The sequence below is a fragment of the Charadrius vociferus genome, unplaced genomic scaffold, assembly GCF_000708025.1.
Source record: "Charadrius vociferus isolate BGI_N301 unplaced genomic scaffold, ASM70802v2 scaffold214, whole genome shotgun sequence".
Classification (NCBI taxonomy): Eukaryota; Metazoa; Chordata; class Aves; order Charadriiformes; family Charadriidae; genus Charadrius; species Charadrius vociferus.
The window spans coordinates 3,575,214-3,597,490 of record NW_009647955.1 but is presented as its reverse complement, the minus strand read 5'-3'; the positions used below and the strand labels follow the sequence as shown (position 1 = coordinate 3,597,490).

General features: G+C 49.0%; 2 protein-coding genes across 2 annotated transcripts in view; one reads left to right on the top strand and one right to left on the bottom strand.

The window, feature by feature from the left end:
* Positions 1–18,895, top strand: part of ATP13A5 (ATPase type 13A5) — a 33,294-nt gene extending 14,399 nt beyond the window's left edge. The window contains exons 11-30 of the mRNA XM_009883425.1: positions 21–178; positions 436–624; positions 863–924; positions 3,658–3,808; positions 4,802–4,885; positions 5,989–6,145; positions 7,555–7,672; positions 8,270–8,394; positions 8,536–8,699; positions 9,276–9,398; positions 10,210–10,289; positions 11,278–11,320; positions 12,129–12,238; positions 12,956–13,052; positions 13,285–13,357; positions 13,972–14,146; positions 15,208–15,398; positions 16,881–16,969; positions 17,825–17,905; positions 18,695–18,895. Coding sequence (XP_009881727.1) covers positions 21–178; positions 436–624; positions 863–924; positions 3,658–3,808; positions 4,802–4,885; positions 5,989–6,145; positions 7,555–7,672; positions 8,270–8,394; positions 8,536–8,699; positions 9,276–9,398; positions 10,210–10,289; positions 11,278–11,320; positions 12,129–12,238; positions 12,956–13,052; positions 13,285–13,357; positions 13,972–14,146; positions 15,208–15,398; positions 16,881–16,969; positions 17,825–17,905; positions 18,695–18,895 — 2,471 coding nt within the window. The remainder of the gene's footprint in view (positions 1–20; positions 179–435; positions 625–862; positions 925–3,657; positions 3,809–4,801; positions 4,886–5,988; positions 6,146–7,554; positions 7,673–8,269; positions 8,395–8,535; positions 8,700–9,275; positions 9,399–10,209; positions 10,290–11,277; positions 11,321–12,128; positions 12,239–12,955; positions 13,053–13,284; positions 13,358–13,971; positions 14,147–15,207; positions 15,399–16,880; positions 16,970–17,824; positions 17,906–18,694) is intronic.
* Positions 18,896–21,294: 2,399 nt separating this feature from the next.
* Positions 21,295–22,277, bottom strand: HRASLS (HRAS-like suppressor). The gene is made up of 3 exons (XM_009883424.1): positions 22,154–22,277; positions 21,801–22,054; positions 21,295–21,396 (listed from the first exon to the last, which is right to left on the bottom strand). The coding sequence occupies exons 1-3, from the start codon at positions 22,275–22,277 to the stop codon at positions 21,295–21,297; spliced, it is 480 nt and encodes a 159-aa protein (XP_009881726.1).

Genomic DNA, 22,277 nt, shown 5'->3' with positions numbered 1-22,277 from the left:
TGGCACATGTCTTCATGCAGGGTTCAATACAGCTAAAGGTGACTTGGTGAGATCCATCCTCTACCCCAAGCCAGTGAACTTCAAACTCTACAGAGATGCCTTCAAGTTCATCGTAGGCCTCTCTGCCATTGGTGTGTTTGGACTCATCTACACTGTGTGTGTGTTTGTGTCCCACAAGGTAAGTACGACGGATGCCGCCACGCTGCAGGCGCCAGCTCTGAGCCCTCCGTCCCTTGTTGGAACATTGTTCACTTCTGTAATCCGTTTTTCACATGCTGGAAATAGGGGGGAGGAGGAGATGGACAGAACAAAGCAGAATTAATCTGTTGTCCCCAGGGACAGAGCTTGGGGTGCATCGCTGCTGGGCAGGAGGGTAGGACACCCAGAGAGCGGTGGTTCCCACCCCACGGCCCCTGTTGCTCTCCCTGTTTGCAGAAGCCGGTGGCAGACGTGGTGGCTATGGCCCTCCTCCTCCTCACCGTGGCTGTGCCTCCCACTATCCCCGCTGCCTTGACAACAGGCACTGTTTATGCGCAAAGGAGGCTGAAGAAAAAGAAGATTTTCTGCATCAGTCCAGAGAGGATTAATATCTGCGGACAGATCAACCTTGTTTGCTTTGACAAAGTAAGGCGCTTCCTGGTGTGCTGAAAGACACTGGGGGCTGCTAGGAACATGAGATATTTTTTTTTCCCCCACCCTATCTGCCCTGATCTAACCCCAGGGAAAATGCCAGACAGTGGGGTCACGCTGCGGACAGGAGGCTTTCCTTACCCTGCCCAGGAGCCAGGGAAGGACTTCTGGGGATGTGGAAGGAGGAAGGTGTGGGCAATAGCAGGTTAACTAGATATTTATTTTAATTTAGACAGGCACGCTGACAGAAGATGGACTGGACCTGTGGGGCATCATCCCTTCAGAGGGAAGACAGTAAGGAAGGATTTCATTTAGGAAAAACTAATCTCCAGTGTGAATTTACTGCCCAAATGTCTAGTTAGGAGGAAGGCAGTTGCATAGGATACAGAGAGGCAGCAAAAGATGTTCGGGTGTGTTTGGGGAGGCAGAGTGCAATGGGTGTCCCTGCTCAGCCCCTTCCCTCGGAGGGGGGATCTGGGCGCTGCTGTAGCAGGCGTAGCTGTAAAGGTCGCTGCTAATTCAAGGCAAACAGAAGTCAGGAGCAGCATAAGTGCTTTTAATTACCCTGAGGGGGATCTGGAGAATACGCACAGAGCTTATCAATTATGTCATTCTCAGCACAGTTCAATAAATATTCTTAACCTAGTCAATAAACCTTTCATCACTTAAATGTTAGGATAATGCTCCTTCTGTTGAAATTAAGTGTTGCCGGCTTTGGTGCCTGTCAAATCTCACCTACCTTCTGTAAATGCCATGAAATAAGTCCATGAGACCAAAGATCAGGCCTTCAGAACTTCAGCACTCCCTCAAACCCATGGCAGGCTCCATCTCAATTCCAACCCCAAAGACCGTTGAAATCCTCAAGAAATAACCACTATGTAAACATTAAATCGGCTATATCCAGAATTATACTATTGAATTCATATTACTGTAATAAAATAAGACTTCAGCTCTGCAGTGCATGCTATGCCAAACTCAACATATTAATCTTTTGCAGTGGCCAGGACAAATCACACACCCCATATCAACTCCCAGGTTTCATTAGTAGTTGTTAATATATCAGATACTTCAACACCCCAGAGGTAATTATGCCATAACGAATGAAAGGATGAATTCATTGTGAGAGGAGTAGAATCCCATTCCCAATACCTTCTCAAAGGACAGAGAAAATTACTATTTGATCCAAATTAATGAGAAGAAATTAATAAGTGTCAACCAATAAAATACTCTTCCAGTGGGAGCAAACCGCTGGCACGCAGCACAGTGTCTCCTTGGCCCCTGCTCCAGTCCAGCAGGCAGACTGCACTGAATCGCTGGGTGTTGAATGGGCTTGGAGCCCACCAAAGGCAGATAGCTCAGGGTAGTGCCAGAAGGATTTCCATCAAGGCAGTCTTGCAGGTAGTGTCAGCTCACAGGAGCAGCAGCAGAAAATTGGACGTGTATGGTCATGTAATTAAAAAAAAACCCAAAACCAAATCAACAAAAAAAGACCCCAACCCCCTCCCCCCCAAAACCAACCAACCAAACAAACAAAAAAAAAACAACCAAGAAAACCCACCCCAAACAAAACCAAACCAAACAAAAAAAACCCCATGAAAAACAAACCTCTGTAAGATGCCAAAACATAAGGCTGTCTCTGCAGACATGTCCAATCTGCACCCAGCTGGGAACCAGTGCTAATGCTTGCCAAAACGCAAGGAGGAGCTATTGCTGTCTGCATTGATCTCATTAGCCTATTTGCATAATTACGCTTTCTTAAATGTTCACAGTTTTAAACATGTTCTAAGACTGGCTGTCGGCTAAGCTGAATGCTGCAAGGCAATGACAGTAAAGGAATTTCATTCCTCTTGCAAAATATCCTATTGTACATTTAATAAGATATAAACGTTTGTTGTTTTTATGTGGTGTTTAGCAGTTTCACGGTGTCTCTCAAGTACTAATTAATTAATAAGCCAATTATGACCAGGCTGGAAACAAGGTGTAATTTGCTGGAAACAGAACAGACTTTGATTGCCCAGAGGGACAACAGGTCCCGGATTCATTGTTCCTTTTAATAGGGCTGCGAGACTTCATGCTGCTCGCTTCCAGCTGCATTTCACTGTGCCTCTGTCAGTAACAGGGGAAGCTAGCGGTGATCAAATGTAAATAAAACCTATCTAAATTTACCCATAACATGCCAGCCTAAATAGTAATGAGCTGTGTTGTGGTCTGGCAGACACAGCTTGTCAGCCAGCCAGTTTCTTAGAAGGGAAAAATGCAGAGAAAAAAGGAGAGGACTGAGAAATAACTTCCATGACGAAATTATAGAGCCTTCAGTCAGCCCAGCTCCGCATGTGTTCAGTCTGTACTGCGGGGCCAAGGAGGGAATAAACCTTCAGGCTTTCTGCAAGAAAATCGTCCCCAAAGAAATTGGGGCACGGATCTTTGACAGCGTGCCTTGGTGTAACTCAATAGGAGTCAATCAACTTAATAATTTTAAAAAGCAAGGTGTGAGGGACAATCCTCTGGTGTCTGTCGCTATGCAGGTGCAAAATCCACAGCTGGAAGTGACGGTCGGGCTCCTCTGGCTCTTCCAGGGGTGCTGAGAATGGGCTGACGGGGCTTATCCACCCTGGTGGGTGTACAGCACCAGTCCAAGCAGATGAACCCCTTTTCCATACTGCAGGTTCACAAATCTCCTAGGGCACATCGCCAAACTTCTGTGCTGTTCCTGCTGCAAGTGGTTTCCCCTCCAACGGTGTCGTCTCTGCTTTGTCTAACACCAAACAGCAACTGCCTCCTAGTGTTTTACTGCCTCAGTTACATCATATGAAGTTGAACTCGTGCCAATGAATTATTGGGTAATTTTTGGCCTCCTGAATGAATCCAACCTGTTATCCGAAGGATGAGTAGGACAGCGTGTTGCTTGCAGTTATTGGGCTCAGCTCCACTGAATGCAGCAGAGCAGCACCTGTATGCATTAGCTGAGGGCTTGTGTCCCTGCATCCCTCTTATAAGCTGTCCCACTAACCTTCTGCTTTTAATCAGGTTTCAGAAAATCCATAAGTTCCCATCCAGCGCTCCTCTTCCCTGGGGACCTGTGTGCGGAGCCATGGCGAGCTGTCATTCACTGGTGGTTTTGGATAAGAAGATTCAGGGAGATCCACTGGACGTGAAAATGTTTGAGGGCACACACTGGGTAATGTAACTCACGCTCTCTGCACGCATCCAAAGCACAGACACCCTCAGCCCGGCCCACGGGGTTTTACTCACCAGTCAAGCTCAAATACACACCCGTGAGGGAAAATCCTTAGCAGTCTTGGTCGTAACAGCTGGAATTTGCTCTGTTATTTCTACTAACCTCATGAGAGATCTGCAGCACTGCGGCTGCTTTTTTGACAGTCCAGCAGTCATTTTCCTTGGGGCTGCCTGCATTTGCTCTCTTAATTTGATTGGGAAACCCTGGAGTGTGAGGAAGCAGAGGGGGGGAGCTTGGCTGCTGCTTGCTGGAAGCAGATGATCAGACCACACCATTGGCCAGGTGGTGCAGAGAGCGCAAGTCAGCCAAGGAAACGCACAGTCAGGATTTTATGCCCTTACGTGAGAGTCTGTTATCTTTGATTAGCAAGGGGACATCCCTCTGGAGAAACCAAGGCTGGAGCCTCCAGCTGAGTGAACAGCAAGTCTCAGAGAGGTCTGGGGAGAGGTGAGAGATTGGTGAATGAGCCTTGGCAGCACGTAAAGTAACAGAGCTGCAGGGCTAGCAGCATCCTACACTGAAAATTACCACCCTGTTTCTGCACAGAACTTCAGTGTCAGTCTTTAAAAGCAGGAGTGAGCCCAGAAGATAAAACCAACAAGATAAGGATAATTATTTCCCTTTCCCTTCATATTTGATACAGCATTAAATTTATATGGAACTTGAGTTTAGAGAAACCACAAAATTTGACACAGGTTTTTATTCTCACCAAGTCAAAAGACACAGGGCCACATAGGCTTCTGCTAAGGACACGGCTGCAGGAAGGCTGTCACTGATGATGGATAGGAAGACCGATTAGATCAGAACAAAACACTTTGCAACTAGGTGCTAACAGTAAGGGGGAAACAATCTCCCATGCGCTGCTGCCCTGCTTTAACAGACAGGTGTGAAGCCGAACAAAAAGTATCAGAAATAACACTTTTCCTTGTACAGGAGATAGATGACTCAAGCACAGCTCAGGACGGGGCTGGTGCTCTCCACACCTGCGTTGTCAGACCGGGGCCGAAGGCCAGCAGTGTAAGTCCAGTTCTTTCTGAGAATTAATATTCTGTGTTTTCAGCCTGTAGCATACGCAAACTGCTAGCATGTGCGCTATTCGTTTACCTGGGCTAGCGCTTGCAAAATGCCTTTCAACCACTCTTGGTACTGTGTTGCATCTTCCCCCAAACACCTTGGAAGCACAGGACCAGAAAAGCAAATTCTGATTAAAGTGGAGATGCTGCTCTGAAGTGGCATCTAAAGCATTTCATGGGCCTTGGAAGTCCCACATTTCCAACTCTGCTATTTATGCTAATAAAAGATACAGACTTCTCTGAGTCCTCACCCTGTAAAGCTGCTGGCAAAATGAAACTACACACTCGGTTTAAGTGGAAAATAATGCAAAGAAGCTGTGTAAACAGAATAAATGTTGAAAGCATGAGTTCATCTGCAGGAGGAAGCAACATGAGTTGAGGAGGCAAGGCATTTCAGCTAGAAGTGTGGATGTGCGTCCATGAGTCCTGCTGGTAATGGTCATGCAATGCCACTAGCAGATTTATCAGCATCACCCCAAAGCACAGGGTTATTTGCTTCACTGTTCCTTTTAAAAGTACACTTGGGAAGCTCCACATTTTGACAGTTAAAAATTGTTGCGTTTCCAGTCCAAATGTTGAATCAGCCAGCATCCTCCCAGTGGAAGGAATGCGATTTCTGCGAGCAATACTGGGAAGACAGTGCTGTGGCAACAGGGAAATCAACCTTGTTCCTATGATTGCTCCGTTCCCGTGATAATGTCACTGTAACACATCAAATTTCAGTTCCCAGGCCTGTAAATGTAGGAATATTACATCAATACTTGGTGATTAAGAGAAAGGATGGGACAAAGCCTGGAAAACCAGATAAAGATAAAGAAAACCATTGGGGTTCCTGGGAATTACACTGGGAAGACAGACTTGTTGAGACTGTAGTTCCTAAACTTGCAATCAGCAATCTGATCCTATAGCCAGAAGGCAACAAAAGTGACATAAACTCATATTAATAATAAATCACCTTAGCAAGAAAGCCTCCAATGAGCTGAAGTTCAGAACGGATTTGCATTGTGTAATCAATGACTCATCATCTTGCTTTCCTGACTTCTCCAGGCTCCCACGGAAGGAATAGTAATCCTGCATCAATTCCCATTTTCGTCTGGGCTGCAAAGGATGTCTGTTGTTTCACAGAAGATCGGAGAAGAGCAGTACGACCTGTACATGAAAGGAGCACCAGAAATAGTGTCCAGCTTTTGTAGACCAGAAACTGGTACAGAATTGGGGAAGGGCAACTTTACAGTGTTTATTTGGACTTAATCCAAACCAGAGTTTATGTTGGGGCTTTAATCTTAAAAGGTTTGCAGCATTCACTCTTTGCACTGGCCATACCGCAACTCCTTGTGTGTGACTCTTCCCACAAGCAAGCCCTGGGCTTGTTAAATGTCACTAGTTAATACTACAAACAAGTTTTCATTGCTTGTTTGTAAGTTAGAGATGCAGACAGCCCAAGAGCTAGCGGGATGCACAGCCTGAGGTTCAGCCCCTGTGCATCCCTTAGCTGACTTGCATCAGCAGAAGATATAGCGCATAAATAATGTTGATATGTCAAAGTACCCAGAGCAGATGCAGGATCATGGTAACCATGTGTGCCACAGCAAGTGTGTTGTGCTGTACAAGCTCTTAAATTTCCTGCTAATTTATTGCCCTGTAAATTCGGCGTTGAGTTACTGACCCAGCTTGCAAGGGCTTTAAATCTCAGTGATGGGAAACTTGCTGCGGACATGCAAATTACTGTTATTAAGGATAATTGGTATTAACACTCGAGCCAAGACTTCAGTCCTCTCTCTGCAAGTAAACATAGGCTTTTGTTTTCTGTATCTGAACAACATTATAAGCTTATACTCAAATTTGTCTGCAGACTTGAAACTTGGGTGACATTGACTGAATACTTCAGAAGGTTGCCAGGCAAACACGGTACCAATGGTCTGTGGCTCTGTGGTTTGTTATTTAGGGTGGCACTGACTGGTTTTGAGGGACAAAGGAAAGATTTCATTTAGAACCACCTAAGATCTAATGACACAAGGCTCCAAACAAGTCAACATCAGCAAGAAAAAATGTCATCAAAATTATGTTCCTCTTTCTCAGGTTTCTAAATAGCTCCTCTTATCCTGTCTTGATTGTTTCTACATTGATTGCAGCTTAATGAATAATTAGATACCGCGCTGTAAAGCTGTGATTGCAGTACGTAGTGAGTACAAAATACTGCACAGTTAAAAGGAACTCTTTGCTTTTAGAGTCACAGGAATGATCAGAGAATTGAAAATTTAGGATTTGGGAGAATTCTCACATTAAGGCATAAACACAAAAACAATTTCCTCAGTCACTCAGCACGTATACAGTAAATCTTAGGACAGAATTATGAAGTCACTCATTTGTCTGCTGCCCAGTAATTCACCTTATCTACCTGCACCTTAACACATATTTAAAAATGTATAAAATAGATGCATAGATCACCACAGTCCGGTACACAGCCTTGGTACAAACCAGCTAACCTGTATGGGAGGCCGCAGTGCTGTAGCTCAGGCTATGAAGCAGTTTAAAGGACAGGCATTTAACCCTAGAAAAGCAGTCAGCAAGGCTGGAATATTCTAACCATGAAACTTTTTTTCCTGTAAACAGTCCCAGCTGATTTCTTAAAGGAGCTCAAGACGTACACAAGCCAAGGCTTCAGAGTCATTGCCCTGGCCCATAAAGTGCTAAACCTAGGAAAGGATGTAGACTTGAGCAACGTGCAGAGGTAAGGCGTGCTGATGAGCCGTGGGTATTGCTGTGGGGTTGCTTTCCCATCTACTTGTTACAACCTGCCCCAAACTGTCCCCTCCTCTCCTGCCAAAGGAAGCCTATTGGGAAATTGCACCACATACCACCTTCCCCTCAGCAGATGCTGATTGCGCTGTTAATTGCCTGCTTTACTGTCCAAGGCTCACTGAGCTGAATTTCAGACCCTGTTATCAAAGGGTAATGACGGCTGGTTATTGTGCTTCTATATGGCGATGGACTGACACTGCAATAGAAATTCTGTGTGCCATAATCTGTGGGTTTCAGCCAGCCAGTTCCTGCAAATCCCTGTCCCTCTCTCTGCACACACACCTCTGCTGCGTTGCTCCTTCCCAGAGACAGTAGTGCAGTGGATCAGCAGCTTGGCTGAGGCTGCAGAAATGTTGGCTCTTGCTGAGGACTGCTTGTCCTGAACTCATAGCCGTTGTGTTTCCCTGTGGAGCAAGCGTGTTTCCCACCAAGCCCGGCTCTTCTGTTGAACAAAAACCTCAGGGAGAGCCTCGCTCCCTGTGCCATCCCTGGGAAACAGCACGTGTGTTTCTGTCCTTGCTCCAAGAGAGGAGGCAGAGTCCGGGCTGGTGTTCCTGGGCCTCCTGGTGATGGAGAACCGCCTGAAGCAGGATACAAAGCCTGTGCTACAAGAGCTTGCTGCTGCCCGCATCAGGAGTGTCATGGTCACAGGTAAATGCCCCCAGGCTGCTGCGGGGCACATGGGAGTGATTCACTCCTCCAGCATCTTCCATTGCACGTCCGTGGTTTCTACCTGGGCTGCCACCGTGCTATGGCAGAAGTGAGGAGCCTGCCTCTCCGCTATCCTTGCAGGGGACAACCTACAGACAGCTGTCACGGTGGCCAGGAACGCGGATATGATTCACATGGGCAGCAAAGTCATCCTCATCGAAGCAAATGAGCCGGAGGGTTCTGCTCCAGCTTCCATCACCTGGCGATTGGCAGAAGAGAGCAAAGCAAACACAGCTGCTCCCCGTGTAAGCACAGCCAGGGATGGTTGCTTTCGGGTCCCAGGGGGAATTCACAAAGCTTTTAATGTCTAATTAATGTCTAATGTCCAGTCTCCTTAGGCCTGGGCTTTTTGCTAAGGATGAGGAACAGAGGAAACCTGGGGGCTAGTTTGTATCTGTCTACCCCAGGGTATATGGAGGTGTGGTATGGACCATGCACCTATTAGGGAGAATTAATTAATATAGTGGCTCTTTGCTCAGGGCAACTGCAAAATAACTACACAAATAACTGTCAAGGCTCTGCAGACACAGTGGCTGCTTTGATCACACTTGAAGTGTGCCGAATTAATGCAATTATAGATACCGGTCTGTGTGACTATGTGCTGGGCCAAACTTCAGTGTCTAAACCAGCAGCCTGCAGCTAATGGGGATTAGTCACATGTGGAAACACAGCTAGAAAATCAAGTCCTGCCAGGTGTAAAGTTTTACAAAAGGATGCTGGGGAAGGCTGTGTCCCTGCTTGCCTGGTGGGAGGCTGGCACGGTGGAAGTGAGATGGCATGTTATGACCTCAGTCTGACAATAAATGCTGTCTTATTTCTAGGAGGTATGTGCTAACACTGAGGAAAAGATCACCTTGGAAGGAGAAACCTGCGACTACCATTTTGCAATGAATGGAAAGTCCTATCAGGTTATTATAAAGCACTTCTACAGCTTGCTGCCGAAAGTAAGTTCAGAGGAAACAAAGTGCTTAGTTGCCCTCCCTGTTTTATAAAGTGGCAGTGATGTTCCAGCTCGAAAAAGGTGTTTCTCTGTCTGTAGCTGTAGTGTTGTCACTTCACATTTTGACAACTCTGGGCAGCATCACACCATGCCCCAGGTTTAACCCAAACAGCTTGCTTTCAGCATCTTCTAAGACCTCAAATGGCAAGGACGGCTGTGTGCTGTGAGCAGCTGCGCAGTGGAGTTACTCCATGGTCACCTTCTCAATTTCAGTTTAATTAAAAACATCAACCCCATTCCCATGTGCCACTACTGTAGCTGGCAGTGGCTTCTGCTCAGCAGGGGCATCGGGAACATGAAATACCCACATCTAGCAGCAGAAATCTTCCACTCCTGTCACCCAGTCTGTCAAATAGCTGGTGCTGGGATGGATTTTTGGATACTCTCTGGCCAGATTTTCAGGTAGGAGAAACCTCAGGCTGAGCAGTGTTATTGCTGCTGTCATCAGCCATCTGTTCTGCTCTTGGGAAACACTTATAACGCCTTGCTGCTCGAAAGGTTGCTGCAGAGCACGCGGTGATCGCTGGCTTCCCAGCACCTCCTACGGAGCAGGCGAGGCAGAAAACAGAGCAGGATCAATCTGGTGTTGGAGAAAATCTGAACCCTAAGGGTAGCAAAACCATGGTAGGGTTTGGGAGACGGGACTAGAGGGCTTTGCAAGTTCCAGGCACCCATCCGGGAGGCCTGATCCTGCCGCAGTGGAGTGATGGAGGCACAAACGCCTGCCTGAGGCAGCCCATTGCTCTTCCTTGCAGATACTGGTGAACGCGACTGTCTTTGCTAGGATGTCTCCTGGCCAGAAGTCCAGCCTTGTTGAAGAGTTTCAGAAACTCAAGTAAGGTTCTCTTTTGTTCTCTTTTTGGACCAAACCGATAATGTGTTTTATTTGAAGTGATATCATCCCAGCTAGCGCTACTCTGACCCTTCCTTCCTCCAGATGCGATCCCTATTCGCATCCTTTGTGGCTGCCTCTCTCCCAGTTCCCTTACGGGGATCCCTCTGCATCGGGAGTACCCACACCCCTCACCCAGACTTAGCCACTGCTTCTCGCTGGTGCAGTACAGAAGGTGGCGTTAAAGGAGGCTGAGATAAAAATACAGCGGCAGACCCCCACATGTACAAATAGCCCCCAGCCCCAGCAGCTCCCGCAAGGCTGCTGGTGCTGTCCTGGCTGAAACCAACCTGCCGCAGTTGGGAGTTTGACCCCAAAGATGCTCCTTCAGGTCCCCCAAAGGAATGTTTCCGCCCCCCAAACAGGACTCGCGCTAACTGTAGCTATCGCTTGCTAAGCGTCAACAAGATGTGATATCTTTCTGAAAAAGAAACAGTTAATTATTGGTTACGAGGTGCTTCCTCTGGGGATGAAGTTCCCTGTCCTCTCAGAGGGACGTTGCATGTGGTGGTTTGGGAGCTACTGTATTATTTCAGCAATTCCCGTGTCTTTGTGTCTACAAAAAACCATCAAGGAGAAAATGCTAATAAAATCCAAGCTGCAGCCATGGGAGCTGCTGCAAACGTGCACACCCTGCTCCCTTTCTGTGGCCCCTGGTACCAAGGGGAAAACACTGTCTGGAATAAAGTGGCAGTGTTCCCTTTCCTGTTACAGCCTCTTTCAAAACTTCACCCTAATTTTGCTCTGTGTACTCTGCCCCAACCTCTCCCCGTATGCAACTTGTCCTCTGGAAACCGCCGCTGCCTTCTCCAGGGCCAATACGAGTCCCTGCTCTGATGTCCCCGCAAGTGCTAAGTCAGCGGGTGCCCCACCATGGGATCAAACAGCTACATGAGAGACTTATGTGTTTTCCTTCTTCTTCCTCCACCAGTTACTACGTGGGTATGTGTGGTGATGGCGCCAACGACTGCGGGGTATGTAGGAGCTCATCTCCCCTTGTTAAATTTCACCTCTTTCGACCTAAGGAGTGCTGTGACAAGAGGCTGCCCAACACCACTTGTCACTAGCATTTCCTGAGGTAGCCCATGGGGACACTTGGTCAGTGTGTCCCTGTGAAACACTATTTACGTTCTTTTTTTTTTTTATACTAACATATACGATATTAGAGGATTACAGATTTGATTCCGGCCCCCTCCTCCCCCCCCCCCGAAATAGGGCAAGGGACTTTTTCTTATACATTTGGACAAATTTAGAATTGTAAATTTGAGGGTCTTAGCCATAAAAAAACCTATTGATATCTATTATAGTATTATAATAAATGTTATCATAATGTAACTTTATAATAATGCATTACCTTGCTTTGAAAAAGTTGTCCATAGCCTACACCTGAGCACTAAACCAGAGGTGACAAGGAGCTTGTAAGACAGCAATAAAAGAAATATGAACTGGAGATTGAAAGGAATAGAAAGAGGATAAAATGGTAATTTAAATGCTTTAGGAGACTGTTTAACAGGAGAGTTATGCACAAACTCCAGGGCAGGAAAGAGCATACAGGGTAGTTCAAAGGAGTGTAAATAGGTATAATGGGATTAAATGAACAAAAGAAATATTTAAGCTCCAGTGAAGGGAAGATGTCTGGAAAATGAGATCAGCTGAGCCACAGAATAGAGGAAGATCAATTACAAAAGACACTTGAAGCAAAACTTGTAAAGTACCAGTAAACATACTGGGGGTGGGAGGGGTGGATGTCTCTCCATCTTCTTTTACTCCTGTGGATTTCAGGCTTTGAAAATGGCCCACGCAGGGATATCACTGTCAGAGCAGGAGGCATCCGTGGCCTCGCCTTTCACCTCCCAAATCCCCAACATCCAGTGTGTGCCGGAGCTGATCAGGTGAGTCTGTGGGTGCTGCCCCGGGGCAGTGTCAGGGTGCTGCCGCCTGCTCTCGGCTCGGTACGGGGGGTCGCGAGTGGGCACGCGCTACCCTCAAACACACTGTTAAACCAAACCTAATTCCTGAGGAACTGTATAAAATACAGCAGAGGGGGTTTTGATCCTCCGATTCCAGTGCTGGGAGGATTTTTCTGGCTTTAGGAGAGCATTGCCCATGATTGATGCTATTTTTGGAACAGGTCGAGCATGAAAGCGGCATGAAAGGGCAGGAGTAACAGTGACCGCAGAATAGAATTGGGTGTCATTACTTTAAAGTACTGATATCCGTATGCTGCACACGGTCACGGAGCAGCCAGTAATAATGCCATTTAACCAAATGTATGCAAAGACAATTGTTTGTTTGTGTAGACATGCGCTCCCAGAACTGTTGAGCAAATTAGTAGTGAAAAAGCGACAGCAGCGTAATCCAGCTATTAACGTCGTAGCTGCAGAATAAAACCAAAGAAACAAAGCGCTGCAGATGAAGGGTAGTTAAGTGGCTCTGTAGTATCTTAAGGCCAAAATATTTGTCTGTGGAATTGGAACTGTTTTCTATTCTTCTTAGAGATCCTAAGGAAAAGGAGTTGCCCTCCTGAGAAGCAGAAACCCTCTGTAGCACTAAACGCACAGTGCTGTAGCTGTAAGGGGGGGTTTAGCTTTGCTTTGTGTTTTGAGCAGGGAAGGTCGAGCTGCTTTGGTTGCTTCCTTCGCTGTGGTTAAATACCTGACCCTTTACGGCCTGATTCAGTTTGTCGGTACTGCTCTGCTGTTTTGGGTAAGTGTTTCTTGCCAATCGTTATCAGTTCGCTGTGCTCCTCGTAGGTTTTTATCTTTAGTGGTATTACTCAGCGGGGAAGAAAAGGCACATGGGGCTTCAAGGCTGCATCAGGGCCGCGAGGCTGCTGTTGCTGGTACGACGTTGCTCTGAAATAGCATCCGATGCTACAGTTTGTATCACCAAAGTCAACATTGGTTCTCAGGGGGTCCTGCCTTTGTTTTTGTTCCAGCAATTGCAAATCTTTGGGATTCACCAGTATTTGATACAAGACGTCGTCATTACCCTTTTGGTGTGCCTAACAAGTAAGCTGCTCGGGGAAACCCGCTGTGTCTCTTCGAGAGCCTGAGTCTAAATAGTTGACTTCATTTCCCAATAAAGATTAAAATGAGGAGCTAAGTTCTGCTCTCAGTAACATCATGACCATTGATGCTAGAGCAATTCCCGGGGCCCAGAGTGTGGGATTTGGCTTATAGTGCTTTGCAAACGTGGCTGCAGAACTCTGTACATAACCGATAGGGGTTGGATGTGAGATTCGACTGGAAGAGGAGCAGTTGCTCTGGTGACTGTCAGTAGGGCTCAGGCAGTGTAAATTCAGCTCCTGGTGTCCTGTGTGTTTCTGGTGTGAGACTCAGTACATACAGCTTTTAGGTTCCACCAGAGATCCCCACCTGCAAGTGGGGATGATATTCTCCATCTTCTCTCCGGGTTCTCCTGAGAGGGGATTCATAAGAGGTTCAGATGGCAAACAGTGGAGATCAAAGCCATTTCTTGCCTGCTTATTAGGGCCAGGCTTTGCAGCTTTCACCTCTGATGAGCGGATGGGGGTCTGTGTGTGGCTCTGCTTGCCCAGCAAGTGCAGAGGGATGCTGGTGGGCTGGGCTGCCGTGGACAGCAAACATCTTCGGTTTCTCCCCAGTGAGCTTGACTGAAGCCTATCCAAAGCTGGCACCTTATCGCCCTCCCGGCCAGCTCATCTCTCCTCCCTTGCTGCTCTCCATCATCCTCAACGTGTGCTTTACCATCATCATGCAAACCTGTGGCTTCCTTCTGGTGAAGCAGCAGCGCTGGTATGTTGCACTGGCCAGCCAGAGGTAAGTCCCCTTTTTTGTCTCTGATCCCCGACTTGCAGATCATGGTGCTGCTGCGTGTGTGGGACACACCAGCCTTGCCATGGCCTGCAGCCGGGCACACTGAGGGACCTGAGTGGGACCATTCCCCCCCCTCCCTCCCTTCCAGCTCTGTGTGTACTCAGCAGAGTGTTGCCAAGACAGAATTAAGTTGTTGCAGATGCCACACTCAAATCTAAAGGGCCATCCCGAGGGCTGTAACACCCGTGTGGTTTTCAAAACCCTCCTCTGAAGCAGGCAGGGTGCTGCCCAGCTGGAGATGCAGGAGAAGCAGCGGTGCCAGGCCATGGGGCTGCACCATGATGCGATGGGTGCCCACCACCAGGGCAGCCAGGTGGCAGCGGGGGCGGTCGCCCTCAATCCCCCCTTTCCTCTGCTCCCCTCTCCCGGGGTGCAGCCGCATGGCTCCTCTGGGAGAGAAACAGCCCTGGGGCCGGGTTTTGCTGGAATACAACTTGGCTTAAAAAAGGGTTGCGAGATCGGATACCGGCTCATTTCCATGTTTGTGAAAGGCAGAAAGTCTCTCTCTGTATTCCAGAGACGAATTGTATTATATATGTACAATAGTATATAACATATATCCTAATATATACATTAATGACCGGCATACCATCATGCAGAAATGAACCGGCAGGGCAGGAGTCCCGGCGAGGCATTTCCGAGGGGATGCTCCCAGACACCGGGGCTCAGCCAGGGCCGTCTCCCTGCGGCTGCGCGGGTGCCCCACGGGGCGAGCGTGCCGGAGCGCTGTGCGGGCAGCTGGGGCACGCACCTTCGTAGCCACGTGTCTTGAACACTGCTGCCATTGCCCACTTGAGAGCCACAGTTTTGGCACAAACCAGAAAATTCGGCTGAGGGGTTTCTTTTTTTTTTTTTTGGTTTGTATTGTTTTAATACATGCGGGTTTTACTCCTGGGGGTGACACCTGGTTATAGTAGGCTGGGTCAGAAAGAAAAGGCAATTGCTGTTTGCAGCTCACGGTTGCTGGAGAAAGCAGGAACAAAATGCTGGGTGCTACCTTACAGACATTGCTCTCTGGGGAATGGGACCGTGTCCTCCACCAGCCCAGGGGGAAACGGTACCAGCAGCGGTGACCAGAGCACCGTCCTCAGTTACGAAGACAGTACCCTGTGGCCGCTGTCTTCTATCAACTGCATCATCGTGGCCTTCGTCTTTTCCAAGGGAAAGCCCTTCCGGAAGCCCATCTACACCAACTGTGAGTAGAGCTGGAGTAACACGTGCTCCACAGACTCTCATTTCTGCCCCAAAATAACCCTGGCAGTAGAGGCTGCCGGGGAAGGCGTGCTGTGGATTTGTCTGTACCCACATCAGTGACTGGCATGTAAAGTGACTGTTGGTGTATGTGAGCTCCTACTTCTCCGTTCCTAAAAAAGCTCAGTGAGCGCTGCTTATTTCAGCTTCTTCCTGGAGATAAGAAACTGAAAAAGGAGACTGTATCTTGTTTCGGAAAGTGTATGTTTTCTGGAAGATGATGGGCGGGATTTAGAACCGAACTGGGTATTACTGTGAACACAGAGAGTATATGAGCATCAGCTGTGTTTGTTTTGAAATTCACGCATCAGAAAGGGTTTCTCTGAGATTCAGTCTTACCTTGCTGGTTCGTAGAGATGAGAGAGAAAAGCCCGTGATAATATCACTGTTAAAATCCTCTCACAATAACCTTTCTTTTTCTGTTTGAGTTTTGCTGAAGTGATTTAGCCCTTCCCGCTGTCAGTTAACTGATAGCTCCTTTGCAATTGCAGCTCATGGATGAGGGCAGGACTTTGCTTAACCTCAGGAGAGTGGATTTTGTTATGTATTTTCTTAAAAGGCAGGTCCCAAACCCATTTCACAGAGCACTGGTCAGACAGGCGAGACCAGAAAGAAGCTGCCCTGCAAGCAGCCGGGCTGGGACTGGGCAGAGGACCCTGTTGGCTCAGAAATCTGCACAGCTTCTCGGTGTTTGGGGACAATCCCTAGGGGGAAGCAAAAGGCAATTCCCTTGGTTTTGCCACCCACTCAGCCCTGTCCCCTCTCCTCCCTGGCAGCGAGAAGGTTGTCAGGAGGCCCTTGGGGGCTGTTGACCCAATTAACCAGCTAGTTTTAAGACACCCAGCTCCAGGTAATTGCCCGGAGTTTGGCACCTCAGGATGTCTGAGCCATTTGCCATCACTCTGTGGCCTCCTGCTCCCTTGGAAGAGGACGGAAAGCCAAACTTTTCCTCTGCAAAGCACAGGCATAGCCCACCTTTGTGCCGTGTGGGTTGCAGAAGCCCCTGGCCCTCCCTGGGAGGGCAGCCCTCGAGAACAAGCAGCCTCCTCTGCTGCCTGCGGTCCGGGTGTATGGCCGAGCACGTGGAGGAGCGAGCGCAGGGGAAGGGGTGCTGGTGTGGCACACAGCAGTGCCCTTTCGAGGCAGTTTTCTGTGGTTTTATAATAATCAGAACATGCCAAATCACTTGTGCAAGAGCAACCAGTGTGGGTGGTGAGGTTTGCAATGGGCCGCTGGGGAGTAGTTCCTCTAGTTTCAGTTCCACAGCTCTTTTTTTTTTTTTTTTTTTTTTTTTTTTTTGTGGGGAGGCATTTTACATGATGGCAGTGTTACCACATTAGCATTTGGTGCTCCTGTCAGCACATTCGCAGAGTTTGGTCGCCAACCCCCCTCCCTCCCAGGCCCACAGATGCTCCTCTTTCCCCAGATGTATTTTCAGTCCTCCTGGCCCTCCAGCTTGCAGTCTGCCTCTTCCTCTTCCTCGCCGACATCGATGCTGTGTACAGTGCCATGCAGGTAAGCGCAAGCGGAATGTGCATTTCCTTTTCGTTTCCTTTTCATGCCACGTGTTTTGCTGGCCCTTCACCTAAGCTTACAGAGCAGAAGCTACAGCTACAGTCATCTCGGACCGTGCTGCCTGCGCAGCCCTTTCAAACTTCTCTAACATCCTTCTGACAAGGACTTGATTAGTGAGGTAGTCCTCCTCTCCTCTAAAGACTTGGGGGGCAACAGGAAGAGGAAAAAGTGCTTAGGGCTTGCCCAGCTTTTCTTCTTAACAGAAAAAAACAAAAGGGCGGTTCGTGGTTTCGCACACACGAGGAGGCTCGCTGGCCAGAAAAGCGAGGGGGCAGGGATTGCTGCTGCCCCCCTCCCTTCCTGCAGCAGCGTGAGCTGACATGAGACGGCGGGTCTCCTGGGCGCTCAGCCAGGGCACAGCGCAGGCAGCTGCCTCCGGGCCTGCTGCCGACAACGGCCGAGGCCTGTGGGCTCGTCCCCGGCCATCCTGCGTGGGGTGGGTACAGATGGGGGCCTGGCGTTAGGGCGAGCGTCCACAGAGGGAGAGGAGCTGCACGTTGTGCGTTAGCTGCAGCTACCCAGAAGTATTTGGGCAGCGGATCCTGCCCGGGGCACCTGATCTGCAGGTTTTAGCAGTAGCTTAAGTAGCCAGGGTGATTTAGGCAGCTCCGTGCCATGGGGAATCTGGCATCAAACCTTCCAAGATCGCTGCGACAAGGAATTACTGTCACTTCCTACTGCCTCCTCCATGCTTGCCACTGGGAAAATGTTAGTCACCCTCTCAAATCATTAGGAATAGATGCAAATCTTGGCAAGGCATTTAAACCTAATTGCTGTTCATGTATTTTCCAACAGTTTCTTTGCACTCCTGTGATCTGGAGAGTTTACATCTTACTGATGCTCTTGGCCACCTTTTGCATATCTTTTTTTACGGAGGTGAGTGCATTTGTTCACCCTCTGTCCCCCGGGTAAACAAGAGCAGCATCTAGTCAGGTCTTTCTACCCCTATTTGCATCAACGCTCTCCTCCTGCAGAAGCATAAACCCTCGTGTTTGGGTTTTTTTTTTTTTTCTTTCCCCATAAGACTCAGTCTGCGTCAATCAAATCCATTTTGTGCAGCACCAGAGATTATTTAGACCGCATCTCTTAAGCCTTTAGAGAGGGAGAGCGAGCGGAGGGGCAGCTGCCCAGGAGGAGCGCACTGCCCTGGCTCGCGGGGGACCAGACCGCGGCACGGGTCGTGTGCTTGGCACAGATTTTAAATCCACTGCTTCCCTCTTGCTCTACAAGCCATCAGAGCCTGCACTGCCTTGTGCCGTTGGATGTTGCAATACTGACTAAGCCCTAAATCGTTCTGTGGGTCAAGGCTGGCTGCGTCACCCCTGGTGGGGGCACGGGCTGCGTCCAGCACTGGGTATTGTCCTGGGAAGCAGCAACAGTGCCGGGTCATCCCACCGCCCCTTGAATATCCCCTTGATTATCCCCTTCAGCCAAACAGGCTCAGATCAGTGTTGTCCTGATATAACCGCACAGAGCCTTCCTGTGGATGAGGGCGGTGGCATCTGGCAGCCGTGGTACCGCAGGGGAGCGCACGCAGGCACCCAGCGCCGTGCCCCCCTGGGGCTCAGGGGTTGCACGTGCGGTGAGGGATGGCTTTTGTCCCCAAGTGGTCCTTCCTCCTAGTGAAGGGCAGCAGCACTGACCCTGCACCCTGTCACTCCGCAGGACGTTATCTTGCAGAACAAGCGCCTCTGGATGCTGCTTAAAGCCTGGTTTGGGTACCAGTCGAAGAGCCAGTATCGAAAATGGCAGAGGATGCTGCAGAGGGATCCCAACTGGCCTCCCGTAAACGGAAAAGACTTTGCAGCAAAAAGCACGGATGAGATTTACATTAACCCCACCTATGAACACAATGATGAGGAGTAGGCGAGACCCTGCAGCCAGGCGCGGGTCTGCGCCGTGCCGGCGGCTTCCCCGACTTACACTGAACAGCCCATCTTTTCATCCTTTGATGTGCACCATATTCAGATATTTGCAACCCCTGCACAAACCCGGCCATTCAGGGGCAGACTGGGCCTGCACTGGTTGTGTCCCAGAGCACAGGCAAGGATTATTCTCTCAGCTGCTGGTACAACTTCTCCTACAAAGGCTCAAAAATACTGAATACAGCAACGTAGTGGCTTCTGCTGCTCCACATCATGGTCTCACTCCCTGTTTCAGCCACTGCTCCACCAAATCCTGTCAATGCACCCCCCGGCCAATGCAAATTAAGAGACCTAATCTTGGCTGTGCAGAGGACCGTGTGCAATTGCAAACCCCTTCATTATGAGAAACGCTGCCGCTTCTGAGAACTACTAGAAAGTTTCCTGGATGAGGTCATCCCTGTTTTACTGCATCCTGGAGTGGATGACGCATCTGAGAAGGCCCATATGCTATTCTTGCCCGGCTCTCCCTTGCCAGCTTTTGCAGACACGGTGCTCTGAGCACAAGAAAGTTTAAAGCGGGAGGACTGCCGTGAGACAAGGCTGGGAACGCTGACAGGGATATACCCCCACCTCCATTTCCACAGGCAGAGGACCCCGGGGCTGCTGTACACGCGCATGTGACACCGCCGTTTGTGCTCTGCCGCTGCCGGTCCTGGCGGAGGTTTGGCGTCACACGGCAGAACGCAGGGCTAACCCTTGTGTCTTGCTTTAACTCGGTTTAACGGGGTTTTAGCGTGCTCTGGCACACGGCTGCTGGTCAGGCACAAGATGCTGAGCCCCTCTGCACTTGCTCTTTCGTCTTCAAATTGTCCAACCACCTCACCAGTTTAGCCACGAAAGAACTTTTGGTCACATTTGCAGGAAGCAAAAAAGGACTTTCAGGTGCTGTTTGATTATAATATGTTTCCCCATGTTAAAAAAGAAGAAATTTATTTAAATGTAATAACAGAGGGCACTACAAAACCCAACCAGGAGCCTTGGCTTTGTTTCAAACATTGAAAAAACTGATGCTTAAAAAATGTTTTTTAAAAAAGCTTCTGATCCCTTTAAGAGCAGATAAAAGTAGCAAGCCTCTTACAGACAGTGTTCTGCTCTCACCTCCTCCTACAGCCCAGGCAGTTGCCAAAAGCAACACAGGATTTCTTACATGTGGTCTGCAAATAACATCATTCCACGTAGGGGCTTTAGGACCCAACAAGGGCAAAGAGAGACCCAACCCGGGTGGCATGTGGACCCCAAGGGGTGCTTCTATTGTGGAAGAGAAGGACATTTTAAAGAGAATGTCCAATGAGACAAAAAGAGAGTAGGGTGTTCCAGATGATGGAATGAGCAGGCATAGGGGTGTCGGGGCTCTACCTTCATTATTTAAAATTAGGACCCCAGAAGGAAGAATATGTATTTTTTAGTAGACGCGGGAGCCGAGAGGTCAAGTCAACTAGCATAGCTGGAATAAAAGGGGAAGGGTTCCTGGTACAAGTAATGATCCAGGAGAACAGCAAAGGAGTTATAACCAACTTTATAGTGATACCAGAGGCTGGAGTGAACTTACTGGGGAAGGACTTACAAATCTCATTGGGGACTGGAGTAGCTCCAAAGGATAAGAAGATGGTGGTACACCTATTTAAATTAAAGATGATAAGTGGCATCTACCAGAATAGGCTAGACAAAAGACCCCCTCTCCCCAAACTGGGGGCCTGCTGCTCCCGAAGGGGAGCAGAGGAGGCAGGGAAAGGGATGCTTTGCAGGCAGGAGAAAACTGAGCAAAGCCCTGTCACACCAAAACCCGAGCACTTGTTTCAAACACCGAGGAACGTGGTCTGCAAGACCTGCCCTTCCTTCCTGCCTCCCTCCCTTGCAGGAGCAGCCCAGTTCAGGCACAGGCTCCCACACGGAGCGTGCGCCTCGTCTGCCCCCCCTTCCCCCCCCTCCCCCAGCCCAGGAACCCAGGGCTTTCCTCTTGCACAGGCTCTCAGCCACAGGACGCACAATAAACTCTCAGCAATACTTTTTACTCTTTTTTTTTTTTTTAATTCAAAAGTAATATCCAATTTAAAATATTTATTTAAGCAGATTAAAATAGGTTGTTCACAGAATTATCTCACAGTACGTGGCCAATAAAAACCAGCATGTGCGTAGAAAGGCTGCACCAGTCCTCAGCATAGCACCAGGGGTGTGAGGATGGCACTTGCAAAACTACCACAAAAAATCATCACAGGAAATTAAGCACAAGCAGATGCGACAAACAGGTTAGCGCTCAGCAAGGCTGACAGTTGTTAGTGTTGGTGGCAGTTGAGGCCACAAATGTCCTGGGTCCTGCTCCAATCTGGTCCCAGCAGCCCATCAGTGGTGTCTCTCTTTGGGTCTGCTCAAGGCCAAGCCCACCAAGGCGAAGGCACCGACGACAGCTGTTACAATACCAGCGATAGTGACCCCTCGGGTGACCTACAAAGCGAAAGTAAAAGGCAGGCTGGAAACATGATGAGCTTGCTTGTTTGGTTTTGGTTTTTGTTTTTTTTTCACCCCCAGGCATGCTAATGAAGAGCAGGCAGAAATAATGACACAAATAAGTGAGAGACACCTGACCGATAAGCAGCAGGGGTAACACCCAGGCTTTTACCCTTAGGCTGTGGCATTAAGAAGGCGCTGTCAGGGTGCAGACAGACCATGTAGTGAGCTTCCTAGTCCAAGGTCTCCGGGGAGGCCGAAGACAGTGACATTTTGGACTCCAGCCCTGGGGCTTTGCTGTCCCCATGAAGTTTGCATGCTGTGCCCCTGTCCAGGGGCTCACCCAGAGCAGAAAGGAGGTGCACCGTGAGGCATGCAAGGGCTTACCCCGTGTTACCTACCTGCTCGGAGTCAGGCTTGCCATAGCGGAGCATCGTCACAAAGTGCTCGCAGTTGTTGGTGAGCACGTCGTAGCACACCTCCCGGTCAATTAAGCGCTCAGCACGCCGGATGATGTCCTTCAGCGGGAGGGGAGTGTAGATGGCATCGTACTTGTTGTTGATGCAGTACCTGTCGTTTCCCACCGCTTCCTTCAGGAGCTGCTTCCTCACCCAGGCCCTTCCGGTGAACACTGACTTGGCACTGGAAACACCATCTACACACACAAGGTCCTCAAATGACCCATGGAGGGATACAAGGCTCCCAGGTCACCCCAAGGTCCCCTCTGCATCCTGCTGGGCTGCACCAGCCTTACCTGGAGGCACCACATTGATGATGTACCCATCCCCCAGGTAGAGGGCCCAGTGCTGGTAAGTTGGCCGGTGGATCTCGATCAGGTCCCCGGGCTGGGGCTGACGCCTGCTGTGGCCGTTTGCCAT